The 24,938-nt window shown below is 45.4% G+C and overlaps 1 protein-coding gene across 1 annotated transcript in view; it reads right to left on the bottom strand.

Annotated features, from left to right (window-relative positions):
* LOC137361459 (NACHT, LRR and PYD domains-containing protein 3-like) overlaps positions 1–21,014 on the bottom strand; it is a 170,367-nt gene extending 149,353 nt beyond the window's left edge. The window contains exons 1-2 of the mRNA XM_068026321.1: positions 20,924–21,014; positions 5,686–5,852 (exon numbers count right to left, since the gene is read on the bottom strand). Coding sequence (XP_067882422.1) covers positions 5,686–5,852; positions 20,924–20,987 — 231 coding nt within the window. The 5' untranslated portion in view covers positions 20,988–21,014. The remainder of the gene's footprint in view (positions 1–5,685; positions 5,853–20,923) is intronic.
* Positions 21,015–24,938: the final 3,924 nt, after the last annotated feature.

Here is a 24,938-nt window from a genome sequence, read left to right as displayed (position 1 = left end):
AGAATAGGGAAGGACAAGACAATGAAGGTATTTAAATTGGAAATGGGGAATTTTAAATTGGAGTCAGAAATAAAAACTGAAAATACTGAGCAGGTCAAGCAGCATCTGTGGAGACAGAAACAGAGTTAACATTTCAGATCAATGACCTTTCATTTGAACTGGAGTCATTAGCGAATCAGAAACCACAATAAGTGAGTGAGCAAACGAGTGGTAGCTGAGCAGGACGTGGGCAGGACAGGGTACAGGCAGCAGAGTTTTAGATGAACTGAAGTTCACAGAATGTGACAGTCGGGAGGCTGGTCAGGGAATTATTTAAATAATCGAGTTTAATGACTTAGACACGGATGATGGTTTAATCAGCAGATGGGCTGAGATAGGAGTTGAGTCAGACAATATAATGGAGACAGCAGTGTAGACCCAGTAAAAACACATATAGTAAAAGCACATCAGAACTTAGTTGAAACAAAGGGACTCGTCACACAACAATGAACAGTGTGTAAAAGCATAGGGGGGCTGGGTAGAAAGGGGCCACAGCACACAGATAGCCGAGGAATTGTAGACAGCATTGAAAAGACATATTGATGATCCAATACACTGTCCTTGCACATAACAGATAAACATGGACACCAGATATAATTAGACTCATAGTAGACAATGGGAAACTGTAAAATGTTGAACAGGTTCTCACTGAGCCAAATAAGGAATTATCATTCTGTCATTATACCAGATCCCTATGAGTAAGTGAGAGGGGAGGGTCTTGGAAATAAGATTTAATCCCTGACTGAAACTGGGAAAGGCACGAGAACCCCAGGGAAGAACACTCGAGAAGATACCCCTGAGCCAAGGGCTCAGAGAAGAGAAGAGCAGCCGCAAGTCCGAGACTGATCACCTCGTGCCTTGGCGGGTAGTATTCTGTGCAAGTAGTGAGAGCTTGTACTTTGATGATTTAGTGTGTGAATAAAATATTGATATCCCTTTCACCAATCAGATTCCGTGGATTCTTTAAGAGTAAGCGCGTATTAGGCACAGCAGCAGTATGGTGCATTTATGATGTGGAGGATATGGGATCGAAAGCTCAGTTCAAGGCACATAGAATAATCGTATCATAGACTGTTAGACAGGAGGCCATTCGTCTATCATGTCAGTGCCAGCTCTCTGCAAGAGCAACTCACCTACTCCCACTTCCTGGCCTTTTCTCCGAAGTCCTGCAAATTTTTTCTCTTCATCTCTTCAGATAATTATTCAATTCTCTTTTGAAAGCCTCAATTGAATCTGCCTCAACCACACTCTCAGACAGTGTATTCCAGATCTAACCACTCACTGCATAAAAAAACTTCTTCCTCATGTCACTGTTGTTTCTTTTACCAATCACCTTCAATCAGTGTCCTCTGGTTCTCGATCCTCTGCCAACAGGAGTAATTTCTCCCTATCTACTCTGTCCAGACCCCTCATGATTTTGAACAATCTCCTCTCAACCTTCTCTTCTCGAAGCAGAACATCTCCAGCTTCTCCAATCTATCCACCTAAATAAAGTTCCTCATAAAGGCCTGCTTGGCTCTGCAAATGAAACCCGACCCGAGCCCAACAGCACTACATCCGAGCCGAGCCCGACCTGGCCCGAGCTCTTTCATTTTTCCCGCGCCTGACCCAACCACCGGAATATAATCAAATTTATTGAAGATGTTGTGCTCTACTTTCGATGGAATCACTCATTGCAGACTAGTGCGGAGTGTTTCCCGCCTTCACGTCCTGGCTGTCACTGTGTCTGACCCAGCCCAACCCGACCCGAACGCTGGACCCGGAACAGCGACCCGACCCAACCCGAACCCAACACATGTCATCCGGTCCTGTCGGGTTCGGGTTGGGTAGCCATGCTCTAGTTCCTCATCCCTGGAACCATTCTCCTGAATCTTCTCTGCACCCTCTTTAATGCCTTCACATTCTCTAAAGGGTGGTGCCCAGAACAGGACACAATATCCAGGTGAGTCTGGACCAGTGTTTTATACAGGTTTATCATAACTGCCTTGTTTTTGTACTATATGCCCCTAATTATAAAGCCCAGGATCCCGTATGCTTTGTGAACCCCTTTCTCAACTGCCCTGCCACCTTCAATTATTTCTGCACATATACCCCAGGTCCTTCTGCTCCTGCACCTCATTTAGAATTTCACTCTTTATTTTATATTGTCTCTCCTCATTCTTTCTATCAAAATGTATCACTTCATTCTTCACTGCATTAAATTTCATCTGTTACTTGTCCACCCATTCCCCCAGCCTGTCTACGTCCACTTGAAGTTCACTGCTCTCTGCATAGTTCACAATACTTTCAATAAAAGCAAAATACTGCAGATGCTGGAAATCTGAAATAAAACCAAGAAATGCTGGAAATACTCAGCGGGTCTGGCAGTATCTGTGAAAAGAGAAGCAGAGTTAACGTTTTAGGTCAGTGACCCTTCTTCAGAACTGGCAAATATTAGAAATGTAAAAGGCTATAAGCAATTAAAGCGGGGGTGGGGTAAGAGATAACAAAGGAGAAGGTGTAGGTAGGACAAGGTCACAGAATAGCTGACAAGAATGTTGTGGAGCAAAGGCAAACAATATGTTAATGGTGTGTTGAAAGACAAAGCATTAGTAGGGATAGGGCGTTAACGGACTGAAAATTGAACAGTCACAAGCACAAACATGAAAAAAACAGTGGGTAAGCAAACTGAACAAACTATGAAATAAAATAAACACAAAAAAAAAGGAAAAAGAAAAAATAATAACAAATAATAAAAGTAACAAAGGGGATGCATCATGCTCTGAAATTATTGAGCTCAATGTTCAGTCCAGCAGGCTGTAGTGTGCCTAATCGGTAAATGAGATGCTGTTCCTTGAGCTTGTGTTGATGTTCACTGGAACACTGCAGCAATCCCCAGGACAGAGATGTGAGCATGAGAGCAGGGGTGAGTGTTGAAATGGCACGCAACCAGAAGCTCGGGGTCCTGCTTGCGGACTGAGCGGAGGTGTTCTGCAAAGCGGTCACCCAGTCTGCGTTTGGTCTCCCCAATGTAGAGGAGACTACACTGTGAGCAGCGAATACAGTATACTACATTGAAAGAAGTACAAGTAAATCGCTGCTTCACCTGAAAGGAGTGTTTGGGGCCCGGGATAGTGAGGAGAGAGAAGGTAAATGGGCAGGTATTACACTACGACGTTCTGGTCAGCAATTCTGTGACCTTGTCCTATCTGCACTTTCTCCTTTGCTATCTCTTGCCTCACCCCAGCTTTACTTGCTTATAACCTTTCACATTTTTAATATTTGCCAGTTCTGAAGGGGGGGTCACTGACCTGAAACGTTAACTCTGCTTGTCTCTCCACAGATGCTGCCAGACCTGCTGAGTATTTCCAGCAATTCTTGTTTTTATTTCAGAATACTTTCAAGTTTTCTGTCATCCACAAATTTTGAATTTGTGTCCTGTACACCCTACACTAGGTCATCAAGAAAAGCACTGGTACCAACACCGACCCCTGGAGAACCCCACTATATAACCTCCTCCAGTCCGAGGAAATAGGATGCAGAGTTGATGAACATTTAGGTGCAGCCTCAAACAATGGTCGTGGAGGGAGATGGAAAGAAGTAGCAAGAAAACAAAGTTTGTGTTAAAAGATGACAATGTCATAAGTCATCACAACATTTAATTTGAGGAAAATTCAAAACGAATAAATAGCGAAAGAACAATGAGACGGATTTTCTGATCAGTGATGATGACTGCACCAGTCATTCATCACACTGGCACTTGCCCATCAACATTTTGTAGGCATCTGTGCAAGATGTTCTTCTCAGTCAAAACACGCAAACCCATCTACAAAGCATCTGGGACCCATGGGAACAGGAAAAGATATTAAATCCTTAACCAGTCAGATTGAAAATTTATTACTCAAGAGTCTGAAGCAGAAAGTGTCAATTTGGATATTTAATTCAATGTCAAACCAGGTACAGAAAGCACAATAACAAGAGGGAAAGAATAATCAGATCAGGAGAGAGGGAAAAGAGACAGCAGGAAAAAGTAAAATTAATTAAAATGCATTGATTTTCTTTCATCTCCAACAATAATTTAAATTTGAAGGAACGAGACTCCACAATTGTAAAAGTTATTTTTCCATGCCAGAGAGGTTGTTTGGCAGTAATTAAGATTTATCACTCTGCTAAAAATTTACTTACACTGGAATGAACAAGCTGTAACATTTTATCTGACCAATTTAATGTGTAGCTATTTGGTATTTCAGCAATTTCACACAGTTCAATGGTAAATCACCAATGAAGCTTTTGGAGGAGCACGGTGTGTCAGACAGAAACTGTGAGATTTCTGTGTTTAATGGGGCATGTGCAGCCGCTGAAAGTTACTGTCCAATTTAATGTTAATAATGACAAGCTCTGTTAGCCTCACTGTTATTTCTACTGCAAAATCCGGCCACTTATAAAAACATTAAACTACAAAATTTTATCTCCCAGTCATGCTTTCCATAACCAAAATGGAGCAGAAGTCAATCTATTTATCTGAAAATAACAGACAGAATATGTTCAATTTCCTGATGTTCCTCCAGGGTGTGGTGTTTCACAGCAAGAGCACAGGGCCAGGAAATTTCCTCCGTCTGTTTTTAAGACACGCTATTTATAGGAAGTAAAAGCATCGGGGAAAGAAAAACTGACATGCAGATTGACTAGGATGCTGTTAATGAGGAATGTGGAATTACTGTTACAGTGAGGGATTTGAGAACTTTGGGCTCATTCCACTCGAGGGTGAGCAGATTAAGTGAGGAGTTGCTGCAGGTCTTCAGATTCTGAAGAGTTATGATGAAATAAATAGATGATAGTTTCCACTGATTGGCCAAAGAGCAAATATTTAACTCAATTTGATGCATTCAGGTTGAATTTGGAAAAATGGAAATTGGAAAAAATATTGGAAAAAAAATTGGAAAAATACACACAATGTGGTTAAAAACATCATTCACTCCCAATAACAATTGTGGAAGCAAGTGGGCAAATGTTTATTAAGGAGAATTCTGTTGGTGTGTGGAAAAGTAGGAAAACTAGAGTATGGGGAGTGATCATAAAATTGGGACCAGATTGAGTGGATAAATGGGTGGTAAACAGATGCTTGAGATTAGACTAGTTTTTCAACTTGTGCAGGTGGTAGCAGATCGATCGTCCATTATATACCCGGTCTGATTTTCCTTCCCATTTACTTCTCTTCCATTAAAAGGAACTAACAGAACATTACAGACTGTTTGTATGGAATTTTCTAAAGTGCTCTTCCGGGGAGTGACCCTCCACAGCAAGTTCTACTGTCCAGATTGTGCCTGCACTGAAGTTGGAATTGGTGATGTGTGGGGAAGAATAAACCCTGCACAACATCAGGTTTTCAATCCCCATCGCTGGCTTCTGGTTAGTTTCCCTGTTTGGGTCTCACATTTTATCCATTTGAAGATTTTTGTTTTTGTTCTTGAAATGCCGGTAATACCCGCTGGGTATTTTCACCTCTTCATATCATTGTTTCAGATTCATAATATGTTCAGGTTTATCCATTTCTTTCCTGTTTAACCTGTTTCTCTTCTGTAACATTCTATGATTGTAAAATCTGATATCCTGTTAGTTCTGTGGTGTTTAAATAATCCAAACTCATTCTGTGTCCCTCTCACTTACCCGATGTTCTTGTCCACTGAAATGTCTCTCATATGTTAACAATGAACTGACTCCGTCCACTCCTTCTTCAATCGCCTGTTCTAGTCTGTCCCGGTAGAATTTTGTCAATTTGAACAACTGGTAATCGTCGTAATTTGTGAAGAAATCATTGATGGTGGAGTTCGGATCTGTGAACACAAATGGAGAAAACTAAACACATTATCGACATTCTATCCAGAATGTGACATTTCCTCTTATAACAAACGGCTACAACCTTCACTGAGACAAACATCTTCTGAAAACCCAGATATACCACATGTGCTACATTCTATAAGTCTCAACAAAGATGCCTCTTAATGTGTTCGGATATTGTGCTCATGAATGGAAAATAATGTTTACTTTGGATTGATACTTACATACTTATAAACATTCTACACATGGGTAGGGTAAATGCTCAATATTCACAAACCCTTCAGGGAAAAGTATTGAAGAAATTGGAGAAAGTGATTGGGGATTCTAGTTGTAGCTGACAGGTGATAAGGGGTGTGGGTGGTTCTCACTCTTTACCTTCCAACTGACTGAAAATGTGTTTGGTTAAAGTGATGTGCTAGTGCTCTGAGTGTCTCTTGGTCAAATAAACAGACAAGTGACAGGTTTTCTCATAGGTTTAAAACAGAATATTAAATACTTATTTTTTCACTATTCCCAAAATGGCTGTAACCTTATTCATGTCCACATTCACTCACACATTTATGCAGAGGGATAGATAGATAGAGAGGTAAAGGGGTAAGTAGCTCAAAGTGAGGTTGGTGTTCGTGGTTTACAGTAACCCTGTTAGAACTTCTCGAGTGGATGGGCTTTTTTTTTTGAAGTTGCAGGCCTGGGTTGCTTGTCAACTTGAGCTTGTTGAGATGTTTGTAAGGATTTCTGGTGATTATGATTTCAGACTTGAGTTGATGGTCACTTTAAACTCTGTGTTGTGTTGCAGCAGGGTTTGTCCTCCTTGGCTGGGTTGCTTTCGAAGGTGTCAGCTGGATGATTTGTTGAGATCTCTGTCTCTCTGCAGAGGGCTGGCTTTAGAAGGTAAAAATCTCTCACAATTCAAAAATGTCTCTTGATGGTTCAGGATGAGTGTAATTGACACCTCTTAGCTTGGAATACATCTACTGTTTGATCCTCAATGCAAAAGTGATTTTTTTTTTATACAAGTCTTAAATTTGAGTTCTACATTTTCAATTGAGGGAGGGAGGAAGGACGGAATGGGGGTCACACGACTGCACACATGATACTCATACCTCAATTTTCCAACTGCTACAGCTGGCATTAACAGCCATTTCTTGTTTAAGTGTTTCAGATCATCCCCTTCTTTGAATGAGGCACAATTATACTTAAAATTCCTTTTGCACCTAAATGTAGCCCCAGAATTTGATTTAAACCTGGTTCTGTGAATTCTCTCTTGTCTTTAAGTCCGAGTTATGTGTTGTCAAACAGAATTGGTTTTACTCTAGCATCTGTAGTACTTTGGGAACTTTAATATCAAACATGTCATTGTTTGTGAGGTTTTGCCTAAAGAGTAATTCAATTTTGACTCCTGAGTCCTTGAAGTGATCATTTTTTTTCAGGCGGATGCAGGGACCTCTTTTCTGAGCCAAGGTTTGTAATATGAAAATTTCTGTTACTGCATTGTTCTTGGCTGGTGGCAAGAGATACTGTCTGTGCAGACTTTAACCCCTTAACTGCTGTTTCCACAACACATGGATTCAGTAGCTCAAACTCCAGCATATCGATAACTCTTATCTCCAGGTTAATAAATTGATTTTTAGCCCCAGTGAAGCATAGGGATTCTCCTCCTGCACTTTGTCCTTAGTGGATTCTAATCGCTGGGTTTCATTAGCTTTGGATTTAGAAACTGATTGTTTGATTCTTCAGTGGGCAAATCCACACTGACCTCGCTCCTAGTTTTCTTATGCCTTTCACAAATGCTGTTTACCTCAGGAAATTTTACATTCCCTTTTCCTTTACCATTATGCAAAAAGTTCTTGTAGCTAACCTGATCTTGTGCGATACTGGAACACATGCTCACAACTTGTATAACAATAGTCACTGGCTTGACTGCAGTGTCCAATCTACCCTAACAGGCCCAGATTTTCCACAGTGGTAACCTAGTGGTTTATCATCTTGGTTCCTTCTTTTAATCGTTGAAGACTGATCTGTTTTTCCTTCCCTTCTCTCCTTTTCTCAAGCCCATTTCTGCTTCTACATCCATCTCATTTCTCCCTGACCTGTAAGAGTTACTGGTTTATTCTGAATTTAAGGTCTGTGTGTTAATTTATAATCGGTCATTATTGCTGTATCTCTCACCGTTAATTCTTTGTTCTTCAATTTGGGTTCTTATATTAGTTGGCACGTTACTTTTAAATTCTTCCAGAAAAATCACTTCTGTCAAATTTTCACGAGGGTTTTAGCCTGAGAGATTGAGAGCCAAATGTTTAATTCTTTCAAATTCAATGCAAGTCCGGGCAGGTCTCTCCCAAACATTTCAAAACTGTTACCGACAGGCTTCAGGGACTAACTTGTACACATTCAGAATTGCTGTTTTAGTTTGTTCATAATCGAGACAGCTTTCTTCTGATAACAGAGAAAAAGCTCAACGAGCTCATTGAATTTTGGCACGAACCATGAGTGTCTCAAAACATCAAAGTATTGTTCCGAATTGGGGATAAGGTTTGAGTGGCTGGTGACATTCTCACCTTGTGCTGGCAGCCTGTTTAACTCAAACTTTCTCACCTCTCTTTCTTTCTGCAATTGTATTTACTCCCTTTTCAACTGAAACTCTATTTCCTCTTTTTCTTTCTGAAACTACATCTCCTCTTTTCAACTGAATTTTAGCGAGGAGAATTTTCTCAGACTCCAGTTCAATGCTTTTTTTTTCCCTTCTGGTTCACGGGTAAATTTAAAATAGCTAGATGGACTCTTCAGTATTTCAGGTTTCTTTTCTTTTTTCTTTTGGGCCTCCTTATCTCGAGAGACAATGGGTAAGCGCCTGGAGGTGGTCAGTGGTTTGTGAAGCAGCGCCTGGAGTGGCTATAAAGGCCAATTCTAGAGTGACAGGCTTTCCACAGGTGCTGCAGAGAAATTTGTTTGTCGGGGCTGTTACACAGTTGGCTCGCCCCTTGCGCCTCTGTCTTTTTTCCTGCCAACTACTAAGTCTCTTCGACTCGCCACATTTTAGCCCTGTCTTTATGGCTGCCCGCCAGCTCTGGCGAACGCTGGCAACTGACTCCCATGACTTGTGATCAATGTCACAGGATTTCATGTCGCGTTTGCAGACGTCTTTAAAGCGGAGACATGGACGGCCGGTGGGTCTGATACCAGTGACGAACTCGCTGTACAATGTGTCTTTGGGGATCCTGCCATCTTCCATGCGGCTCACATGGCCAAGCCATCTCAAGCGCCGCTGACTCAGTAGTGTGTACAAGCTGGGGATGTTGGCCGCCTCGAGGACTTCTGTGTTGGAGATACGGTCCTGCCACCTGATGCCAAGTATTCTCCGGAGGCAGCGAAGAAGGAATGAATTGAGACATCACTCTTGGTTGACATATGTTGTCCAGGCCTCGCTGCCATAGAGCAAGGTACTGAGGACACAGGCCTGATACACTCGGACTTTTGTGTTCCGTGTCAGTGCGCCATTTTCCCACACTCTCTTGGCCAGTCTGGACATAGCAGTGGAAGCCTTTCCCATGTGCTTGTTGATTTCTGCATCTGGAGACAGGTTACTGGTGATATTTGAGCCTAGGTAGGTGAACTCTTGAACCACTTCCAGAGCGTGGTCGCCAATATTGATGGATGGAGCATTTCTGATGTCCTGCCCCATGATGTTCGTTTTCTTGAGGCTGATGGTTAGGCCAAATTCATTGCAGGCAGCCGCAAACCTGTCGATGAGACTCTGCAGGCACTCATCAGTGTGAGATGTTAAAGCAGCATCGTCAGCAAAGAGGAGTTCCCTGATGAGGACTTTCCGTACTTTGGACTTCGCTCTTAGACGGGCAAGGTTGAACAACCTGCCCCCTGATCTTGCGTGGAGGAAAATTCCTTCTTCAGAGGACTTGAACGCATGTGAAAGCAGCAGGGAGAAGAAAATCCCAAACAGTGTGGGTGCGAGAACACAGCCCTGTTTCACGCCACTCAGGATAGGAAAAGGCTCTGATGAGGAGCCACCATGTTGAATTGTGCCTTTCATATTGTCATGGAATGAGGTGATGATACTTAGTAGCTTTGGTGGACATCCGATCTTTTCCAGTAGTCTGAAGAGACCACGTCTGCTGACGAGGTCAAAGGCTTTGGTGAGATCAATGAAAGCAATGTAGAGGGGCATCTATTGTTCGCGGCATTTCTCCTGTATCTGACGAAGGGAGAACAGCATGTCAACAGTTGATCTCTCTGCACGAAAGCCACACTGTGCCTCAGGGTAGACGTGCTCGGCCAGCTTCTGGAGCCTGTTCAGAGCGGCTCGAGCAAAGACTTTCCCCACTATGCTGAGCAGGGAAATTCCACGGTCGTTGTTGCAGTCACCGCGGTCACCTTTGTTTTTATACAGGGTGATGATATTGGCATCGCGCATGTCCTGGGGTACTGCACCCTCGTCCCAGCACAGGCATAGCAGTTCATGTAGTGCTGAGAGTGTAGCTGGCTTGGCACTCTTGATTATTTCAGAGGTAATGCTGTCCTTCCCAGGGGCTTTTCCGCTGGCTAGAGAATCAATGGCATCACTGAGTTCCGATTTGGTTGGCTGTATGTCCAGCTCATCCATGACTGGTAGAGGCTGGGCTGCATTGAGGGCAGTCTCAGTGACAGCATTCTCCCTGGAGTATAGTTCTAGGTAGTGCTCAACCCAGCGGTCCATTTGCTTGTGTTGGTCCGTGATTATGTCCCCTGATTTAGATTTGAGGGGGGCGATCTTCTTGATGGTTGGCCCAAGAGCTCTCTTCATGCCATCATACATTCCTCTGATGTTTCTGGTGTCTGAGGCCAGCTGAATATGACTGCAGAGGTGTTGCCAGTAGTCATTTGCGCAACGCCTGGCTGTTCTTTGTGCAGTGCTTCTGGCTGCTTTAAGTGCTGCGGATGTTAAATCGCTGGGGCTTTCTTGCAGTTCAACAGTGCAGTGCGTTTAGCGGCTATGACAGGTTCCAGCTCTTCATTATGAGATTGAAACCAGTCTGCATTTCTCTTCGCACTTTTGCCGTAGGTGGTCAAAGCTGACTCATAGATGGCGTCTCTGATGTGGGCCCATGTGGTCTCAGCATCCCCTGTGGGAGTGTTTTGAAGGGCTGTTACAAGTGAATTTAGAAATTTTTGTAACAGCTGTGGGTGAGAAATTCTGCTCGTGTTGATGCGCGGGTGGCCCTTCTGCTTGGAATGATGCAACTTCTTTGGTCTGAGTCTAACCTTGCTGCACACCAGGGAGTGGTCGGTGTCGCAGTCCGCACTGTGGAAGCTGTGTGTGATCTGAACACTGTTTAAGGCGGCTCGCCTTGTGACAATGAGGTCTAGCTGGTGCCAACGACGCGATCTTGGGTGCCTCCATGAAACCTGGTGACAGGGTTTAGTGTGAAAGAACGAGTTGGTGATGCAGAGGTTATGATAGGAACACAACACAAACAGTCTCTGCCCGTTCTCATTCATCCTTCCAACGCCATAACGCCCAAGGTAGGAGGGCCATGAGTCATGGTCGGCCCCAACCCTGGCATTAAAGTCCCCCAGCAGGAATAGGTGTTCGGTGTTGGGGATGCTGCTAATGATGTTATGGAGTTGCTCGTAGAACTGGTCTTTAGCTTCAGGTGGGCAGCAGTCTGTTGGAGCATAGATGCTAAGTAGGTGTACTGGACCAGAGGTGGTGAGCAGTCGGATGGACAGTATGCATTCCGAGCCATTTGAGGGAGGCTCTATCATGCTGAGCAAGGGGTTTCTGATGGCGAAGCCCACTCCATGCTGTCTTGGTTCTTCAGGATCCCTGCTCTGCCAGAAGAAGGTGTCGTCTTGCTCTGCTAGAGATCCACTAGCGGGGAGGCGAGTCTCCTGAAGTGCTGCAATGTCTACATTGAGTCTACTGAGCTCGTTGTTAATGATGGCGGTCTTCCGAGAATCGTTGATTTGTGTAAGGTCTTCCGACAGGCCAGGACACATAGTTCTGACGTTCCAGCTTGCAAAGCGAAGGGCTGGTAAATTCTTTCCTTTTTTCATGCAGTTTGGTGTGGTGTATCAGTCCACCTTTCGGGCAATGACCCTGAGCACCAAGCACCCACTGAAGCAGGTAGACTGTGGCGGGACAGAACTTTATTGACCGGGGGCTGCCCGGTTTGAGGCGGGCGGTAGCTATCCAGTGAGGTGCAATGACCTCTCCCACCGACAAAGGCAACCCGTGACGCCCAGTTTCTACGCCAATTTATCTGGACTTATAACCCGTAACTGCTGCCTTCCATGTTGTGTCAGTCGCTATGAGGCAACTTTGGAGTGACCTCTCCATGGCGCATGCCTGGGCAAATTTATGGAGGTTGAGAGTTGCCCAGTCGTCAAAACCCCCCTCTCGGCCTTTGTGGTGGAGTCCAAAGGAGTGCAGGGCACGACGTTTGGCACCGGTATGACTGCAGGAACTGCCGGAAACATGCCAAAGGTGACACATGACCGCCTATGGGGTTCCGCTCCGGATTATCTGTTCGGGTTTTACTCCCTTTGCCTTGGTCTCTCCCGAGACGTCCACAAGGCAGTGGGGTTGTTGGGGCCCCTACACAGGTGTAGGATGGTGCCGGTGGGAGGAGGGGATGCGAGGGGGAGGGGTGGAGAGAGGGGGGTGCGAGGGGGAGCTGGGAAGGGGGCTGTAAGGGGGTGGGGGCTGCAGGGGAAGGATGTGCGGGGTTGAAGATGGTGCGAGGGGGGGCGGGCTGGGACAGGGTTGTGAGGGGGTGAGCTGAGAGGGTGCAGCAGGGAAGGGGACGGGGGGGGTGGAAGGGGGGGGAAAAGGGGGGGGGGAGGGGAAGCGGGTGCAGGTTTCTTTATTTTCTGCATAAAAGTGTCTCCCACGTCAGTAACTACAACTTTTAAATCTTCAATACTTAATTTAACGTATTATGGGATATGTCTCCCTGCTCTGCAACTCCTGAGCATTAAAGGTGGCCATGTCTTTTGTTTTTACCAACGTGGAGAAGAATGAACCTCTACGTGTCTCTGGTTAGGCCCCAACTAGAAAACTGCGTCCAGTTCTGGTCACCACTCTTCAGGAAGGATGTGAGGGTCCTTGAGAGGGTGCAGAGGAGATTTACCAGAATGGTTTCAGCGGTGGAGAATTTAGTTACAAGGTTAGGTTGGAAAAGCTGGGTTTGTTCTCCATGGAACAAAGGAGATTGAGCGGAGATTTACTAAAAGTGTGCATGATTATGACAGGCTTTGATAAGTTAGATAAGGAAAAGCTGTTCCCATTAACAAATGTTACAAGGACTAGGGGACACAGATTGAAAGCTTTGGGCAAAAGATGTCGGGGGAATATGAGGAAACACTTTTTTACACAGTGGGTGATAATGACCTGGAACTCACTGCCCACAAGGGTGGTGGAAGTGGAGACGATCAATAACTTCAAGAGGAAGTTGGATGGTCATCTGAGAGAAATAGACTTGCAGGGCTACGGGGATCAAGCCAGGGAGTGAAACTTACAACATAACTACGTGGAGAGCTGGCACGGACTCGACAGGCCAAATGGCCTCCTTTTGTGCTGTAAATGATATGAGAAAACCCGTTAGCTTAATTTTCCACAAATCTCTTGTCTAACCTGCTGTTTCAGCTGCTGGCTTCAAACCCCCAATTTCTTATTGACAGGTGGTAAGGGGTGTGGGTCATTCCCACTGTTTAACTAAACACGTTTGTGGTCAGTTGAAAGGTAAAGTGATGGGTTAGTCCTTTGAGTATCTTTTGGTCAAATAAACAAATAAATGACAGGTTTTATCACAGGGTGAAAACAGAAGATTAAATATTTATTTTTTCACGATTCCCAAAATGGTGGTAACCTCATTCACATCCTCATTCACTCACACACTCATACACAAGAATAGAAAGGAAAAGGGGTAAGTAGGTTGGTGTTCGTGGTTTGCAGTAAACTTGTTGGAACTTCTATGGTGGATGGGCTTTTTCATTTAAAGTTGCAGGCCTGGGTTGCTTGTAGACTTGAGCTTGTTGAGATGTTTGTAGATTTTCTGATGGTTAAGATTTCAGAATTGAGTTGATGGTCATTTTAAATTCTGTGCTGTGGTGTAGCAGGGTTCACCTGCCTTGGCTGGGCTGCTTTCAAAGGTGTCAGCTGGATGACTTGCTGAGATCTCTCTCCCTCTCCCCAGAGGGCTGCTTTTTTAAGGTAAGAAATCTCTCATTAGCTTCTGTTAGGAGACACTGGTCTTCTTCCCTGTGGTGACCAACAATGGACCAGGATGTGGTTATTTCACACATTTGTTGTTTCAGAAGAACCTATTCAATTGAAAAATGTCCCTTGATGGTTCAGGATGAGTGTAATTGACACCTCTTAGCTTGAAATGTATCCTTTTGTCCTTGCCAGACAGGAAGACAGTTTGAATATACTGTGTGACCTTCAGTAACCATTTTCTTCCAGCAAGTTATCCACATTTTTAAAAGCCGATGTTTTATAACTCTTCAATTGAGTTCTGTATTTTCAATCGCTGCACTCCACATGAGCATGACATAATGCACACATCTCTCAAGGTCGACAAATAATGTTGTGAAGAGATAGCTGGTGAAAAATGGGTGTATTCATAGGATAGCTGACATCAAGTCAAAGGAGGGGACAATAGAACAACAAAGTGATTCCTGACAACGCAGCAGACCGCTGACATCATCAGAGTGCACCAAGATGCACAGACACGCAGCTACATCTTACCAGGACTAAGTGGCGCATGCGCGGGATGATGTCATCGTGCAGCACTAATGTCATCGCGTATCGGTGCCTGGTCCATCTTCGTGCGTGCGCTTTGAAGCATCATCGGGTATCCAGCACCCCCCTCCCCCCCCCTCCCCCCGTAGGAAGTGGCTGAATGGGAGACTTTGAGGCTGGAGCTTGATCACCTCGGCAACTCCCTCCAGACCTCGAAGCTTCCTCCCCTCAGTTGCTCGCTCCAGACCTCGCTGCTCCCCCCTTACCCAATTGTTACTCGCTTTGTACCACCCCGCTCTCTGGCTGCCAGCTCTGGGCTGCACCGCTTCCCTCCTCTCGGCCACTTGCTCCGGAGAGTGGGGTGGCGCGAGCGGGGAACAATTGGCCAGGGGAGTGGGGGGAGCGTGAGCAGGGAACAATTGGCCAGGGGAGTGGGGGGAGCAGTAAGGTCTGGAGAGAAGGGGTGGGGGTGGGCGCGAGTTGCTGAGGGGGGAGAGCGGCCAGTGGGACAGGAGCTAGTAGCTGCATTTGTCCTAGTCAGTCATATAAACAAATCGCAATAATGAATTGGCAGTACATTTTATAATCTGCCCGATTTTCGATCGGGGTGAAAATTCACTATTTTCTGATGGAAATTCAAGCATAAAATTACTTTTGCATTTCATAGGATTTCTGGAATATTAAATGTTTCTGAGGATTACAGTTAGTATCCGATAACTACATAGTAGCATATTACTGGGCTTCCATCCAACTTAATGTAAGGTTAGTTTGCTGGAACAATGTCGCCATAAGCATTTCCTGTGATAAATTGAGCAGCGCCATCTTTAATCCTGGCAGCTGACTGAACGTCGCAGACACTGACGTTCCAGTTGAAGAGCCTCTATTTGCGCATGTGCAAGCGCTGCGCCACCTAGTGGTTGTATTGTCAGCAAACGCAGCCTGAGAACAATCAGAAAGTTTGCTCAACGAGCTGGGCTTTAAGGAGCATCTTAGAAAGTGAGGTGGAGAGGCTGAGGGGGTCAGGCAGGGAGTTCCAGAACTTAGGACCTGGACAGCTGAAGGGCCGCTGCCAATAGCGAGGCAAAAGAAATGGGGGCTGCACAAGAGACCCGAGTTAGAGGAACATTCTCAGAGTGTTGTAGGATTGGAGGAGGTTACAGAGATGTGTAAACGAAGGCCATGGAAGGATTTGAACACATGGATGAAAATTTTAATGATCAGGTGATGATTTAAAAATTATGAGATAAAGGAGGCAGTAGCAGCACGGATACAAAATTGGTTAAGGGTTAGAAAACTGTTGGTTCCCATGGTTCAGCACTAGAACCACTGGTGTTTTTGATGCACCTTAATGACTTGGAATTGGGTGTGCAAGTGCAGGGAACAATTTTGAAATTTGCAGGTCACATGAAACTTGGAAGTATAGTTAATGGTGAGGAAAATGATAATAGACATCAAGAGATCAGAGACAGGCTGGTAGAATGAGTGGGCACATGGCAGCTGAAATTCAATACAGTAAACTGTGATGTCTGGAATAATGAGGAGAGACAATACAAGCTGATGGTACAATTTTAAAGGAGGTGCCAGAACAGAGAAGCCTGGGGTGTTAGTGAACAAATCTTGGACAGTGGCAGGGCAGGCTAACAAAGCAGTTAATAACACATATGGGATCCTGGGATTTATAAAAAGAGACATAGAGCACAATAGTCAGGAGGTTATACGAAACCTATATAATACCAGTTCAGCCCCAACCATACTGTCCAATTCTGGACACCACACTTTAGGAAGAGCATGAAGGCTTTGTAGAGGGTACAAAAAGATTTATTAGAATGGTTACAGGGCTGAGGGATTAATGTTACAGATATACTGTAGAAACTGGAGTTGTTCTCAGAAGAGAAGGCTAAGAGGAAATTTGACAGTGGCGCTTAAATTATCAAGACTTTGAACAGAGTAAATAAAAATAAACTGTTTCCAATGGTTGAAGATCAATGACCAGAGGACACAGAATTAAGGTGATTGGCAAAAGAGTCAGAGGCAGCATGAGGAAAAACTTGCTTCAGAGAGTATAAATTCAGGGGCCTCTCAGTGCTGCTTGTCTACATTGAGTGCTGCTGGAGGGCACAGAGTGTGAAGCAGGGAGTTTGGTCAGTGAGGGAGTTCGGTAAAGAGGGCAACTGTAAAGTAATTGAGAAAATAATTTAACTTAAATTAACAGAATAAAGAAGGCAGGACAAGTGATGTGTCGCGACTGCAGTATGTGGGAGCTCCTGGATGCCACGGCAATCCATGGCCATCACATCTGTAGTAAGTGAGTGCAGCTTGAGAAGCTTCGGCTCAGAGACAATGAGCTGGAGGCCGAGCTGCAGACACTGCAATACATTTGGGAGGGGGACACTTTGTTACCTGGACACTTTGTTCCAGAAGGCAGTCACACCCCTTTGGTCAGTGGTCAGGGACAGGAGGGTGTAACTGCGAGTCAGACAGGTAAAGAGATCAAGAAGGTGGGAGTGGTGGAGGCACAGCCCTTGCAATTGAGCACAAGTTCAAGGTTCTTGCAGCTTGTATGGAAAAGAGCGAGGGCTGCAGTGTGGATCAGCAGATTGACCATGGCACTAGGAAGCCATTCAAGTGGGAGGAGCAAAAAGGAAAGTAGTGGTAGTCGGGGACAGTATAGTGGGGGAGATTGACACTGTTCTCGGTAGCAAAGAGCGAGAGTCCAGAAGGCTGTGTTGCCTGTGCCGTGCCAGGGTGCGTGACATCGGTACAGGAGAGGAGCTTACAGTGGGAGAGGGAGGATCCAGTCGTCGTGGTCCATGTAGGTACCAATGATGTAGGCAGGACAAGGAAGGAGGTTCTGCAGAGTCAGTATGAGGAACTAGGCACCAAATTAAGAAGCAGAACGTCAAAGGGAATAATACTGGGGGAGGTGGTGGCATAGTGTTATTGTCAGTGGACTAGTAACCCAAAGACCCGACGTACTGCTTTGGGGACATGTGTTCGAATCCCACAAAGGCAGAAGGTGGAATTTGAATTCAACTAAAAAATCTGGAATTAAAAGCTAGTCTAATGATGGCCATGAAAACATCACTAATTGTCATAAAAAAACATCTGGTTCACGAATGTCCTTTAGGGAAGGAAATCTGCTGTCCTTACCTGGTCTGGCCTACATGTGACTCCAGACCCACAGCAATTTGGTTGACTCTTAAAATGGCCTAGCAAGTCACTTAGTTGTATCTAACTGCTACAAAGTCAGTAAAGAATGAAATTAGACGGACCACCCGGCATTGACCTCGGCATCGGAAACGACAACGGCAAACCCAGCCCTGTCGACTCTGCAAAGTCCTTCTTAGTAACATCTGGGGGCCTGTGCCAAAGTTGGGAGAGCTGATCCACAGACTAGTCAAACAACAATCTGGCATAGTCACACTCAGAGAATCACATCTTACAGATAATGTTCCAGACATCACCATCCCCGGGTCTGTCCTGTCCCACTGGCAAGACAGACCCAGCAGAGAAGGCGGCACAGTGGTATACAGCCTGGCCCGGGTATAAAATTAAAACCCGACCTGGGCCAGACCTGACCACAGCCAACCCGAGCCGTTTAATTTTTTTTCGCACCCAACCCAATCTGACACGAATATTCTTCATTTGTTCCAGCAGCAGGCTATTCCTGCAGATGGAGTTGTGGGGAATCATGGGTAAGCCTGATCCCGTGACTTCCCAGAAACAGCACTGTCCAGCCCGATCCGAGCCCGAGTACTGGACTCGGAATTTCGACCGGACACAAACCCGACACATGCAGTCAGGTCTATTTGGGTTCGGGTTGGGTAGCCAGGCATTACAGTGGTATACAGTCAGGAGGCAGTTGTCTGGGGAGTCCTCAACATGGACGCCAGACCCCATGAAGTCTCATGGCGTCAGGTCAAAGATGGACCTCCTGCTGATGACCACCTACCGGTCTCCCTCAGCTGATGAATCCGGACTCTTCCATGTTGAACAGCACTTGGAGGAAGCACTGAGGGTGCAAAGGGCACAGAATGTATTCTGGGTGGGGGACTTCAATGTCCATCACCAAGAGTGGCTCGGTAGCACCACTACTGACCGAGTCCTAAAGGACATAGCTGCTAGACTGAGTCCGCGGCAGCTGGTGAGGGAACCAATAAGAGGGAAAAATATACTTGACTTTGCCCCCACCAATCTACCTGTCGCAGATGCATCTATCCATAGCAGTATCACCGTACTAAACGGAATAGATTTCAAACAGATCAATACAAAACTGGGCATCCATGAGGTGCTGTGGGCCATCAGCAGCAGCGGAATTGTATTCAACCACAATCTGTAACCTCATGGCCCGGCAGATCCCCCACTCTCCCGTTACCATCAAGCCAGCAGACTAATCCTGCTTCAACCAAGTGTGCAGGAGGGTATGCCAGGAGCAGCACCAGGTGTACCTGACAATGAGGTGTCAACCCGGTGAAGCTATAACCCAGGACTACTTCTGTGTCAAACTGCATAAGCAGTATGCGATAGACAGAGCTAAACGATCCCACAACTACGGATAGGATCTCAGCTCTGCAGTCCTGTCACATCCAGTCGTGAATCGTGCTGGACAATTAAACTACTAACAGGAGGAGGTGGCTCTACAAATATCCCCATCCTCAATGATGGGGGAACCCAGCACATCAGTATGAAAGATAAAGCTGAAGCATTTGTAACAATCTTCAGCCAGAAGTGCTGAGTGGATAATCCATCTCACCCTCCTCCCAGAGTCCCCAGCATCACAAATGTCAGTCTTAAGCCAATTCAAGTCACTCTGTGTGGTATCAAGAAATGACTGAAGTCACTGGATACTGCAAAGCTATGGGTCCTGACAACAGTCCGGCAATTATACTGAAGACCTGTGATCCAGAACTTGCCTCGCCCCTAGCCAAGCTGTTTCAGTACAGCTATAACACTGGCATCTACCCGGCAATGTGGAAAATTGACCTGGTATGTCCTGTACATAAAAAGCAGGACAAATCCAACCTGGCCAATCACCACCCAATCGGTCTACTCTCAATCATCAGTTATGTGATGGAAGGTATCGTTGACAGTGCTATCAAGCAGCACTTGCTTATCAATAACCTACTCTGACGCACAGTTTGTGTTCCGCCAGGGTCATTCAGCTCCTGACCTCATTTCAGCCTTGGTTCAAACATGAACAAAAGAGCTGAACTCAAGAGGTGAGGAGAGAGTGACTGCCCTTGACATCAAGGCAGCATTTGACTGAGTATGGCATCAAGGAGCCCAAGGAAAAGTGAAGTCAATGGGAATCGGGTAAAACTCTCCACTGGTTGGAGTCGTACCGAGCGCAAAGGAAAATTCCCAGCTGACAGAAGCTGGGTATTCTGCAGCAAGTAACTCACCTCTTGACTCCCCAAAGCCTGTCCAACATCTACAAGGCACAAGTTAGGAGTAAGAGGAAATGCTCTCCACTTGCCAGCATGGGTTCAGCTCCAACAATACTCAAGAAGCTCAACCCCATCCAGGACAAAGCAGTCTGCTTGACTGGCATCCCATCGACAAACATTCACTCCATCCACCACCGAGGGAGGTGCACAGTGGCAGCAGTGTGTACTATCTACGAGAAGCACAGCAGCAACTCACCAAGACTCCTTCGACAGCACTTTCAAAACCTGCTATTTCTACTACCTAGAAGGGTAAGGGCAGCAGATGCTTGGGAACACCACCACCTGCAAGTTCCCCTCCAAGTCACAAACCATTCTCACTTGGAACTATATCACCGCTCCTTCACTGTCACTGGTGCAAATTCCTGGAACACCCTTCCTTACAGCACTGTGGGTGTTCCAAACCCACATGCACTGCAGCAGTTCAAGAAGGCAGCTCACCACCACCTTCTCAAGGGCAATTAGGCATTGGCAATAAATGCTGGCCTGGCCAGCGATGCCCACATCCATGAATGAATTATAAAAAAAATCCTCCTGACTATAGAATCTCCCACCACTACACTCTCCTATTCCTGTGCTCCACCTGTCTCTCACCCCCACTCACTCGTGGTGACCTCCTGCTCCCTGGTGTCACACTGTTGCAGAGGAAGATCCTTCTCCAAGCCGCTGTCTCTATCCATCTTTCAGTCCCCAATAGCATGTATCTACTGGACAGTTCCAGTACTCAGGGGCTCACTCCACCTGTGACTGCAATATCCCTCTGGATGGTCACTCACCTCCCTCTTTCTACTCAGCCCATTCTGTTCCCTCTTGCTGTGTGAGCTGCAGGTTCTTGCACAAGATCAGGTCAGAGATGATATTTTCAAGTATTTTGTGAACCTACCTGTATCCATTCTCATTCTTTTTGAAGATGTTGGATCTTCTCCCCTATTTGGACATTCAGCCATGGTGGTGACAGGTGTTCCCAGATTCTGGTTCTCTGTAATAAAGGTAAAATTAATAATAGGGTTAGACAGAAATACTAAAAAGAGAATGTTGCCTAGTTAAACATGATATCAGTCCCTCCTCCCCATCAGTATAACAGCTGTTATCTCTGGGATCAAGCAGCAGGTGTGACCCAGAAAGCTGCCCTGAGTCCCACTGAGCTCCATCACCCTGTTCCAGATGGACGCCCTTCACCGAGACTCTGCACTAGATGTGGGAAAGACAGTGGTGTAATGATAATGTCACTGAACTAGTAATACAGCAGCTGGTGGAATTTAATTCAATAAATTAATAACAATCTGGAATTAAAAGCTAGTCTCAGTAATGGTGCCATAAGAACATAAGAAATAGGAGCTGGAGTAGGCCATTCAGCCCCTCAAGCCTATGAAACTATCATCGATTGTGGTAAAAACCCATCTAGTTCACTAATGTCCTTGAGGGAAGGAAATCTGCCATCTTTAGCTGGTCTGGTTTACGAGTGACTCCAGACCCACAGCAATGTGATTGACTCTTATCTGCCCTCTGAAATGTCCCATCAAGCCACTCAGGTCAATTAGGGATGAGCAATAAATGCTGACCTAGTCAGCGACACCCACATCCCCCAAACAAATAAATAAATCATTTCTGAAAGCTTTCCCACCACTGAGGTTAATCTGACTGGCCTGTAGTTGCTGGGTTCATCCTTACACTCTTTCTTGAACAAAGGTGTAACATTTGTACTTGTCTCGTCCTCTGGCACCACCCCTGCATCGAAGGAAGATTGGAAGATTATGGCCAATGAAGATTTTGATAGAGGTTTAGAACCATAGAAAAGTTACAGCACAGAAGGAGGCCATTCAACCCATCGTGTCTGCGCCAGCTGAAAAACCGAGCTACCCAATCTAATCCAACCTTCCAACACCTATTCCGTTGCTTTGCAGGTTACTGCACTTCAGCTGCAGATCCAGGTACCTTTTAAATGGGTTGAGGGTTTCTGCCTCCACCACTGAACCGGGCAGTGAATTCCAGACACCCACCACCCTCTGGGTGGACAAGATTTTCCTCATGTCTCCTCTAATCCTTCTACCAATCACCTTCAATCTGTGCCCCCGGTAAGTGACCTCTCCGCGAGGGGAAACAGGTCCTTCCTGTCTACTCTATCTTGGCCCTTCATAATTATATACACCTCAATTCAGTCAGCCCTCAGCCTCCTCAGTTCTAAGGAAAACGACCCCAGCCGAACCAATCTTTTCTCATCGCTGCAACTTTACAAGATTATGACAGATTTGGATAAGGTCAACAAAGAAAAGCTGTTCCCATTGGTTGATGGTATGAGGATTAGGGGGCCACAGATTACAGATTTTGGGTAAGAGATGCCGGTGTGGGCTGGTGGGGGGAGGGGGGATGTGAGGAAGAATTTTCTTCACAGCAAGTGTCAATGAGCTGCAACTCGCTGTCTGTAAGGACAGTGGAAGTGGAGATGATCAATGATTTATAAATGAAATTGGATGAGCACTTGAGGGAAATAAATTTGAAAGGCTATGGGGATAGAACAGGGGTATGCGGCTGATTGGATTGCACGAGAGCCAGCATGGACGCAATGGGCTGAATGGCCTCCTTCTGTGCCGTAATGACGGAGTTTAAGATTTGCAGTCAAACTAGTAGCATGAAAAAGCAGAGGCAGTGGAGGTGTCGAGAGAGGTGGAGCAGAGTGTTGTCAGTGGACATGTGAAAGCTGAGTCCTTGTCTTTACATCATGTCTCCAAGGAGCAGCATAAGGATGAGAAATAGGAGGGGGTGAGGAGAGATCCATGGGGGTCTCCAGAGGTAATGGTGCAGGGGCAGGAAGAGAAGCCATTGAACAAGATCCTCCGGCTATCATTGGATGGGTAAGAGTGGAAACAAGTGAGTTCAGTCCCACTGAGCTGGACAATGAAGGAGAGGCACTGAAGGAGGATGTTGTGCTCGATGGTGTCAAAGACTGCAGAGGTAGAGAGGGATCAAGAGGGAGAGTTTATCACAGTCAGAGTCAAAGAAGGTGTTATTTGTGACTTTGATTCTTGTCATTTCAGAGCTGTGACAGGAGCAGAAACCCGATTGGACATTAAAGCATGGAAATGTGAGAAATTTGCAGGGAATAAGAAGCCAACAAATCGATGAAAGGAAAGTGAGGCTGGAGATGGAGATGTACATGTCTAACTCTTCACCCACAGGTCAAACTGGGTGAGTCTCTGATTGAACCCTATCTTCTGGAATACACAATCTCATTTGTGGTTTAATGTTATAGAAACCATTAAAGTCAGTTCACTTTTACAGGATATTCCACGTGCTCTAGCTGGGAGACTGGAATCTTTCAGTTCCATCAGAGGAGCTTGCTTGTTGCAGCTACAGAAGAGGGTGTGGGCCCTGGGTACAGAGGGCTGGGAAGAAGAGGGGAGAGGCTGGGAATGGGGAGAAAGAGGCAGCCAGGGAGCATGGGGTAGTGAGAGGAGAAAGATGGGGGACAGGTATTTATTACAGTCTGGACAGTCTTAGCCTGACTATAAAGGGTCATTTATACAAGGGAGGAAACCAACTCAAAAGTAAACTAATCTTATTCGAGACAGCAAGATATTGGAGATACTGGAAGTCTGATAAAAAGAACAGAAAATGCTGGAAATCCTCAGTGGATCAGACAGTGTCTGTGGGAAGAGGACGGTGAGGTTAACGGTTCAGGTTGATGACCATTCCTGAGAACAGGATCAGGATCTGAAACATTAACCCCACCTTCCTCTCTCCACAGATACTCTCTGATCTACTGAGTATTTCCAGCATTTTCTGCTTTATTTCTGATATGATGACTCATCCCCATTTCAGACCAGATTCTGTGTTTTCTTGGTTTGGATTCTATTTCTGAATACACTGGGAAGCTGATGTTGACTTTGTATCTGACGTTGATTTTAGAAACACATTCCCTGCTTGCTTTGACCACTGTTGTTCGATTTCTGTATTGTGTGTCTCTGTGACCAATGAAATAGGAGGTAAACACTCACCCGGTGTTTAATGTCTTTTACCATCTCCAGTACTAAACATTGGGTTTGTTGAAAGGTAATGAAGCTGTGTTCAGCATTCACTATGTGACAATACACCACAGCTGCTGGTCAGAGGCCGTGCTGATCTTTGAGGTTTGTCTCTGCATCGTGTTCAGTGAATTGACAGGAATTACTTTCACAGTTCAATCTCCGATTTGATTTGTCCCCAAATCTGAGACATTTTAACACTGATCTGATGATGTTGTGTGAGTTCAGTCCCACCTAATAAACAGACAGGTGTCCATCTGCTGGGCTCTGCCCCAGACTGGAGTCACCTCTTAGATCAAATCCCTTTACTAAAAATTAAACACAAGATTTACTTGGATCTCTGTGTTGTTATGAAGGTGCTTCTGGTTTTCGTGCGTTTTGAGACAGAAACTGATCTCACTTCACATTCCACTGCACGGCCTCATTCTGGGTAACTGTTCTCGATGGTCAGACTCTCCCAGTCTCATTCTCACCATTTCCTGCCTGACCTCATTAGCCTTTTGTACTGTCTACAGGACCAGTGTTTCTCAGAGTAAATGGGACTTTCTCTTACCTTTCTCCCCAGTCAATCTATGACAGCTCTTTGAATGGGAAGGGTTCTCTCTGGTTGGTGCTCTCACAATCCTGTGCTGGTTCACCTGCTGTTGTTCCTCAGTCTACAATCCCTATTTACTTCCAGCTGTGGACCTTTCTCATCACTCCGTCATTCACCAGGAGATCTAACTACAGCAGGGCAGAAAATGAGAAGGATGTAGGCGGTGTGAGGTAATGTAATGTACACTTGTCTTCTAACACATCAAAGTGAAATTTAAGGGACGAATATTTCTGTTTGATTTTGTTTTTTTATTTGTTCCGTTCCACAGATCCCCGGTCCAT

Source organism: Heterodontus francisci, unplaced genomic scaffold (genome assembly GCF_036365525.1).
Source record: "Heterodontus francisci isolate sHetFra1 unplaced genomic scaffold, sHetFra1.hap1 HAP1_SCAFFOLD_106, whole genome shotgun sequence".
Taxonomy (NCBI): Eukaryota; Metazoa; Chordata; class Chondrichthyes; order Heterodontiformes; family Heterodontidae; genus Heterodontus; species Heterodontus francisci.
Note: the sequence above shows the minus strand (reverse complement) of the source record. Positions and strands in the feature narration are given on the sequence as shown.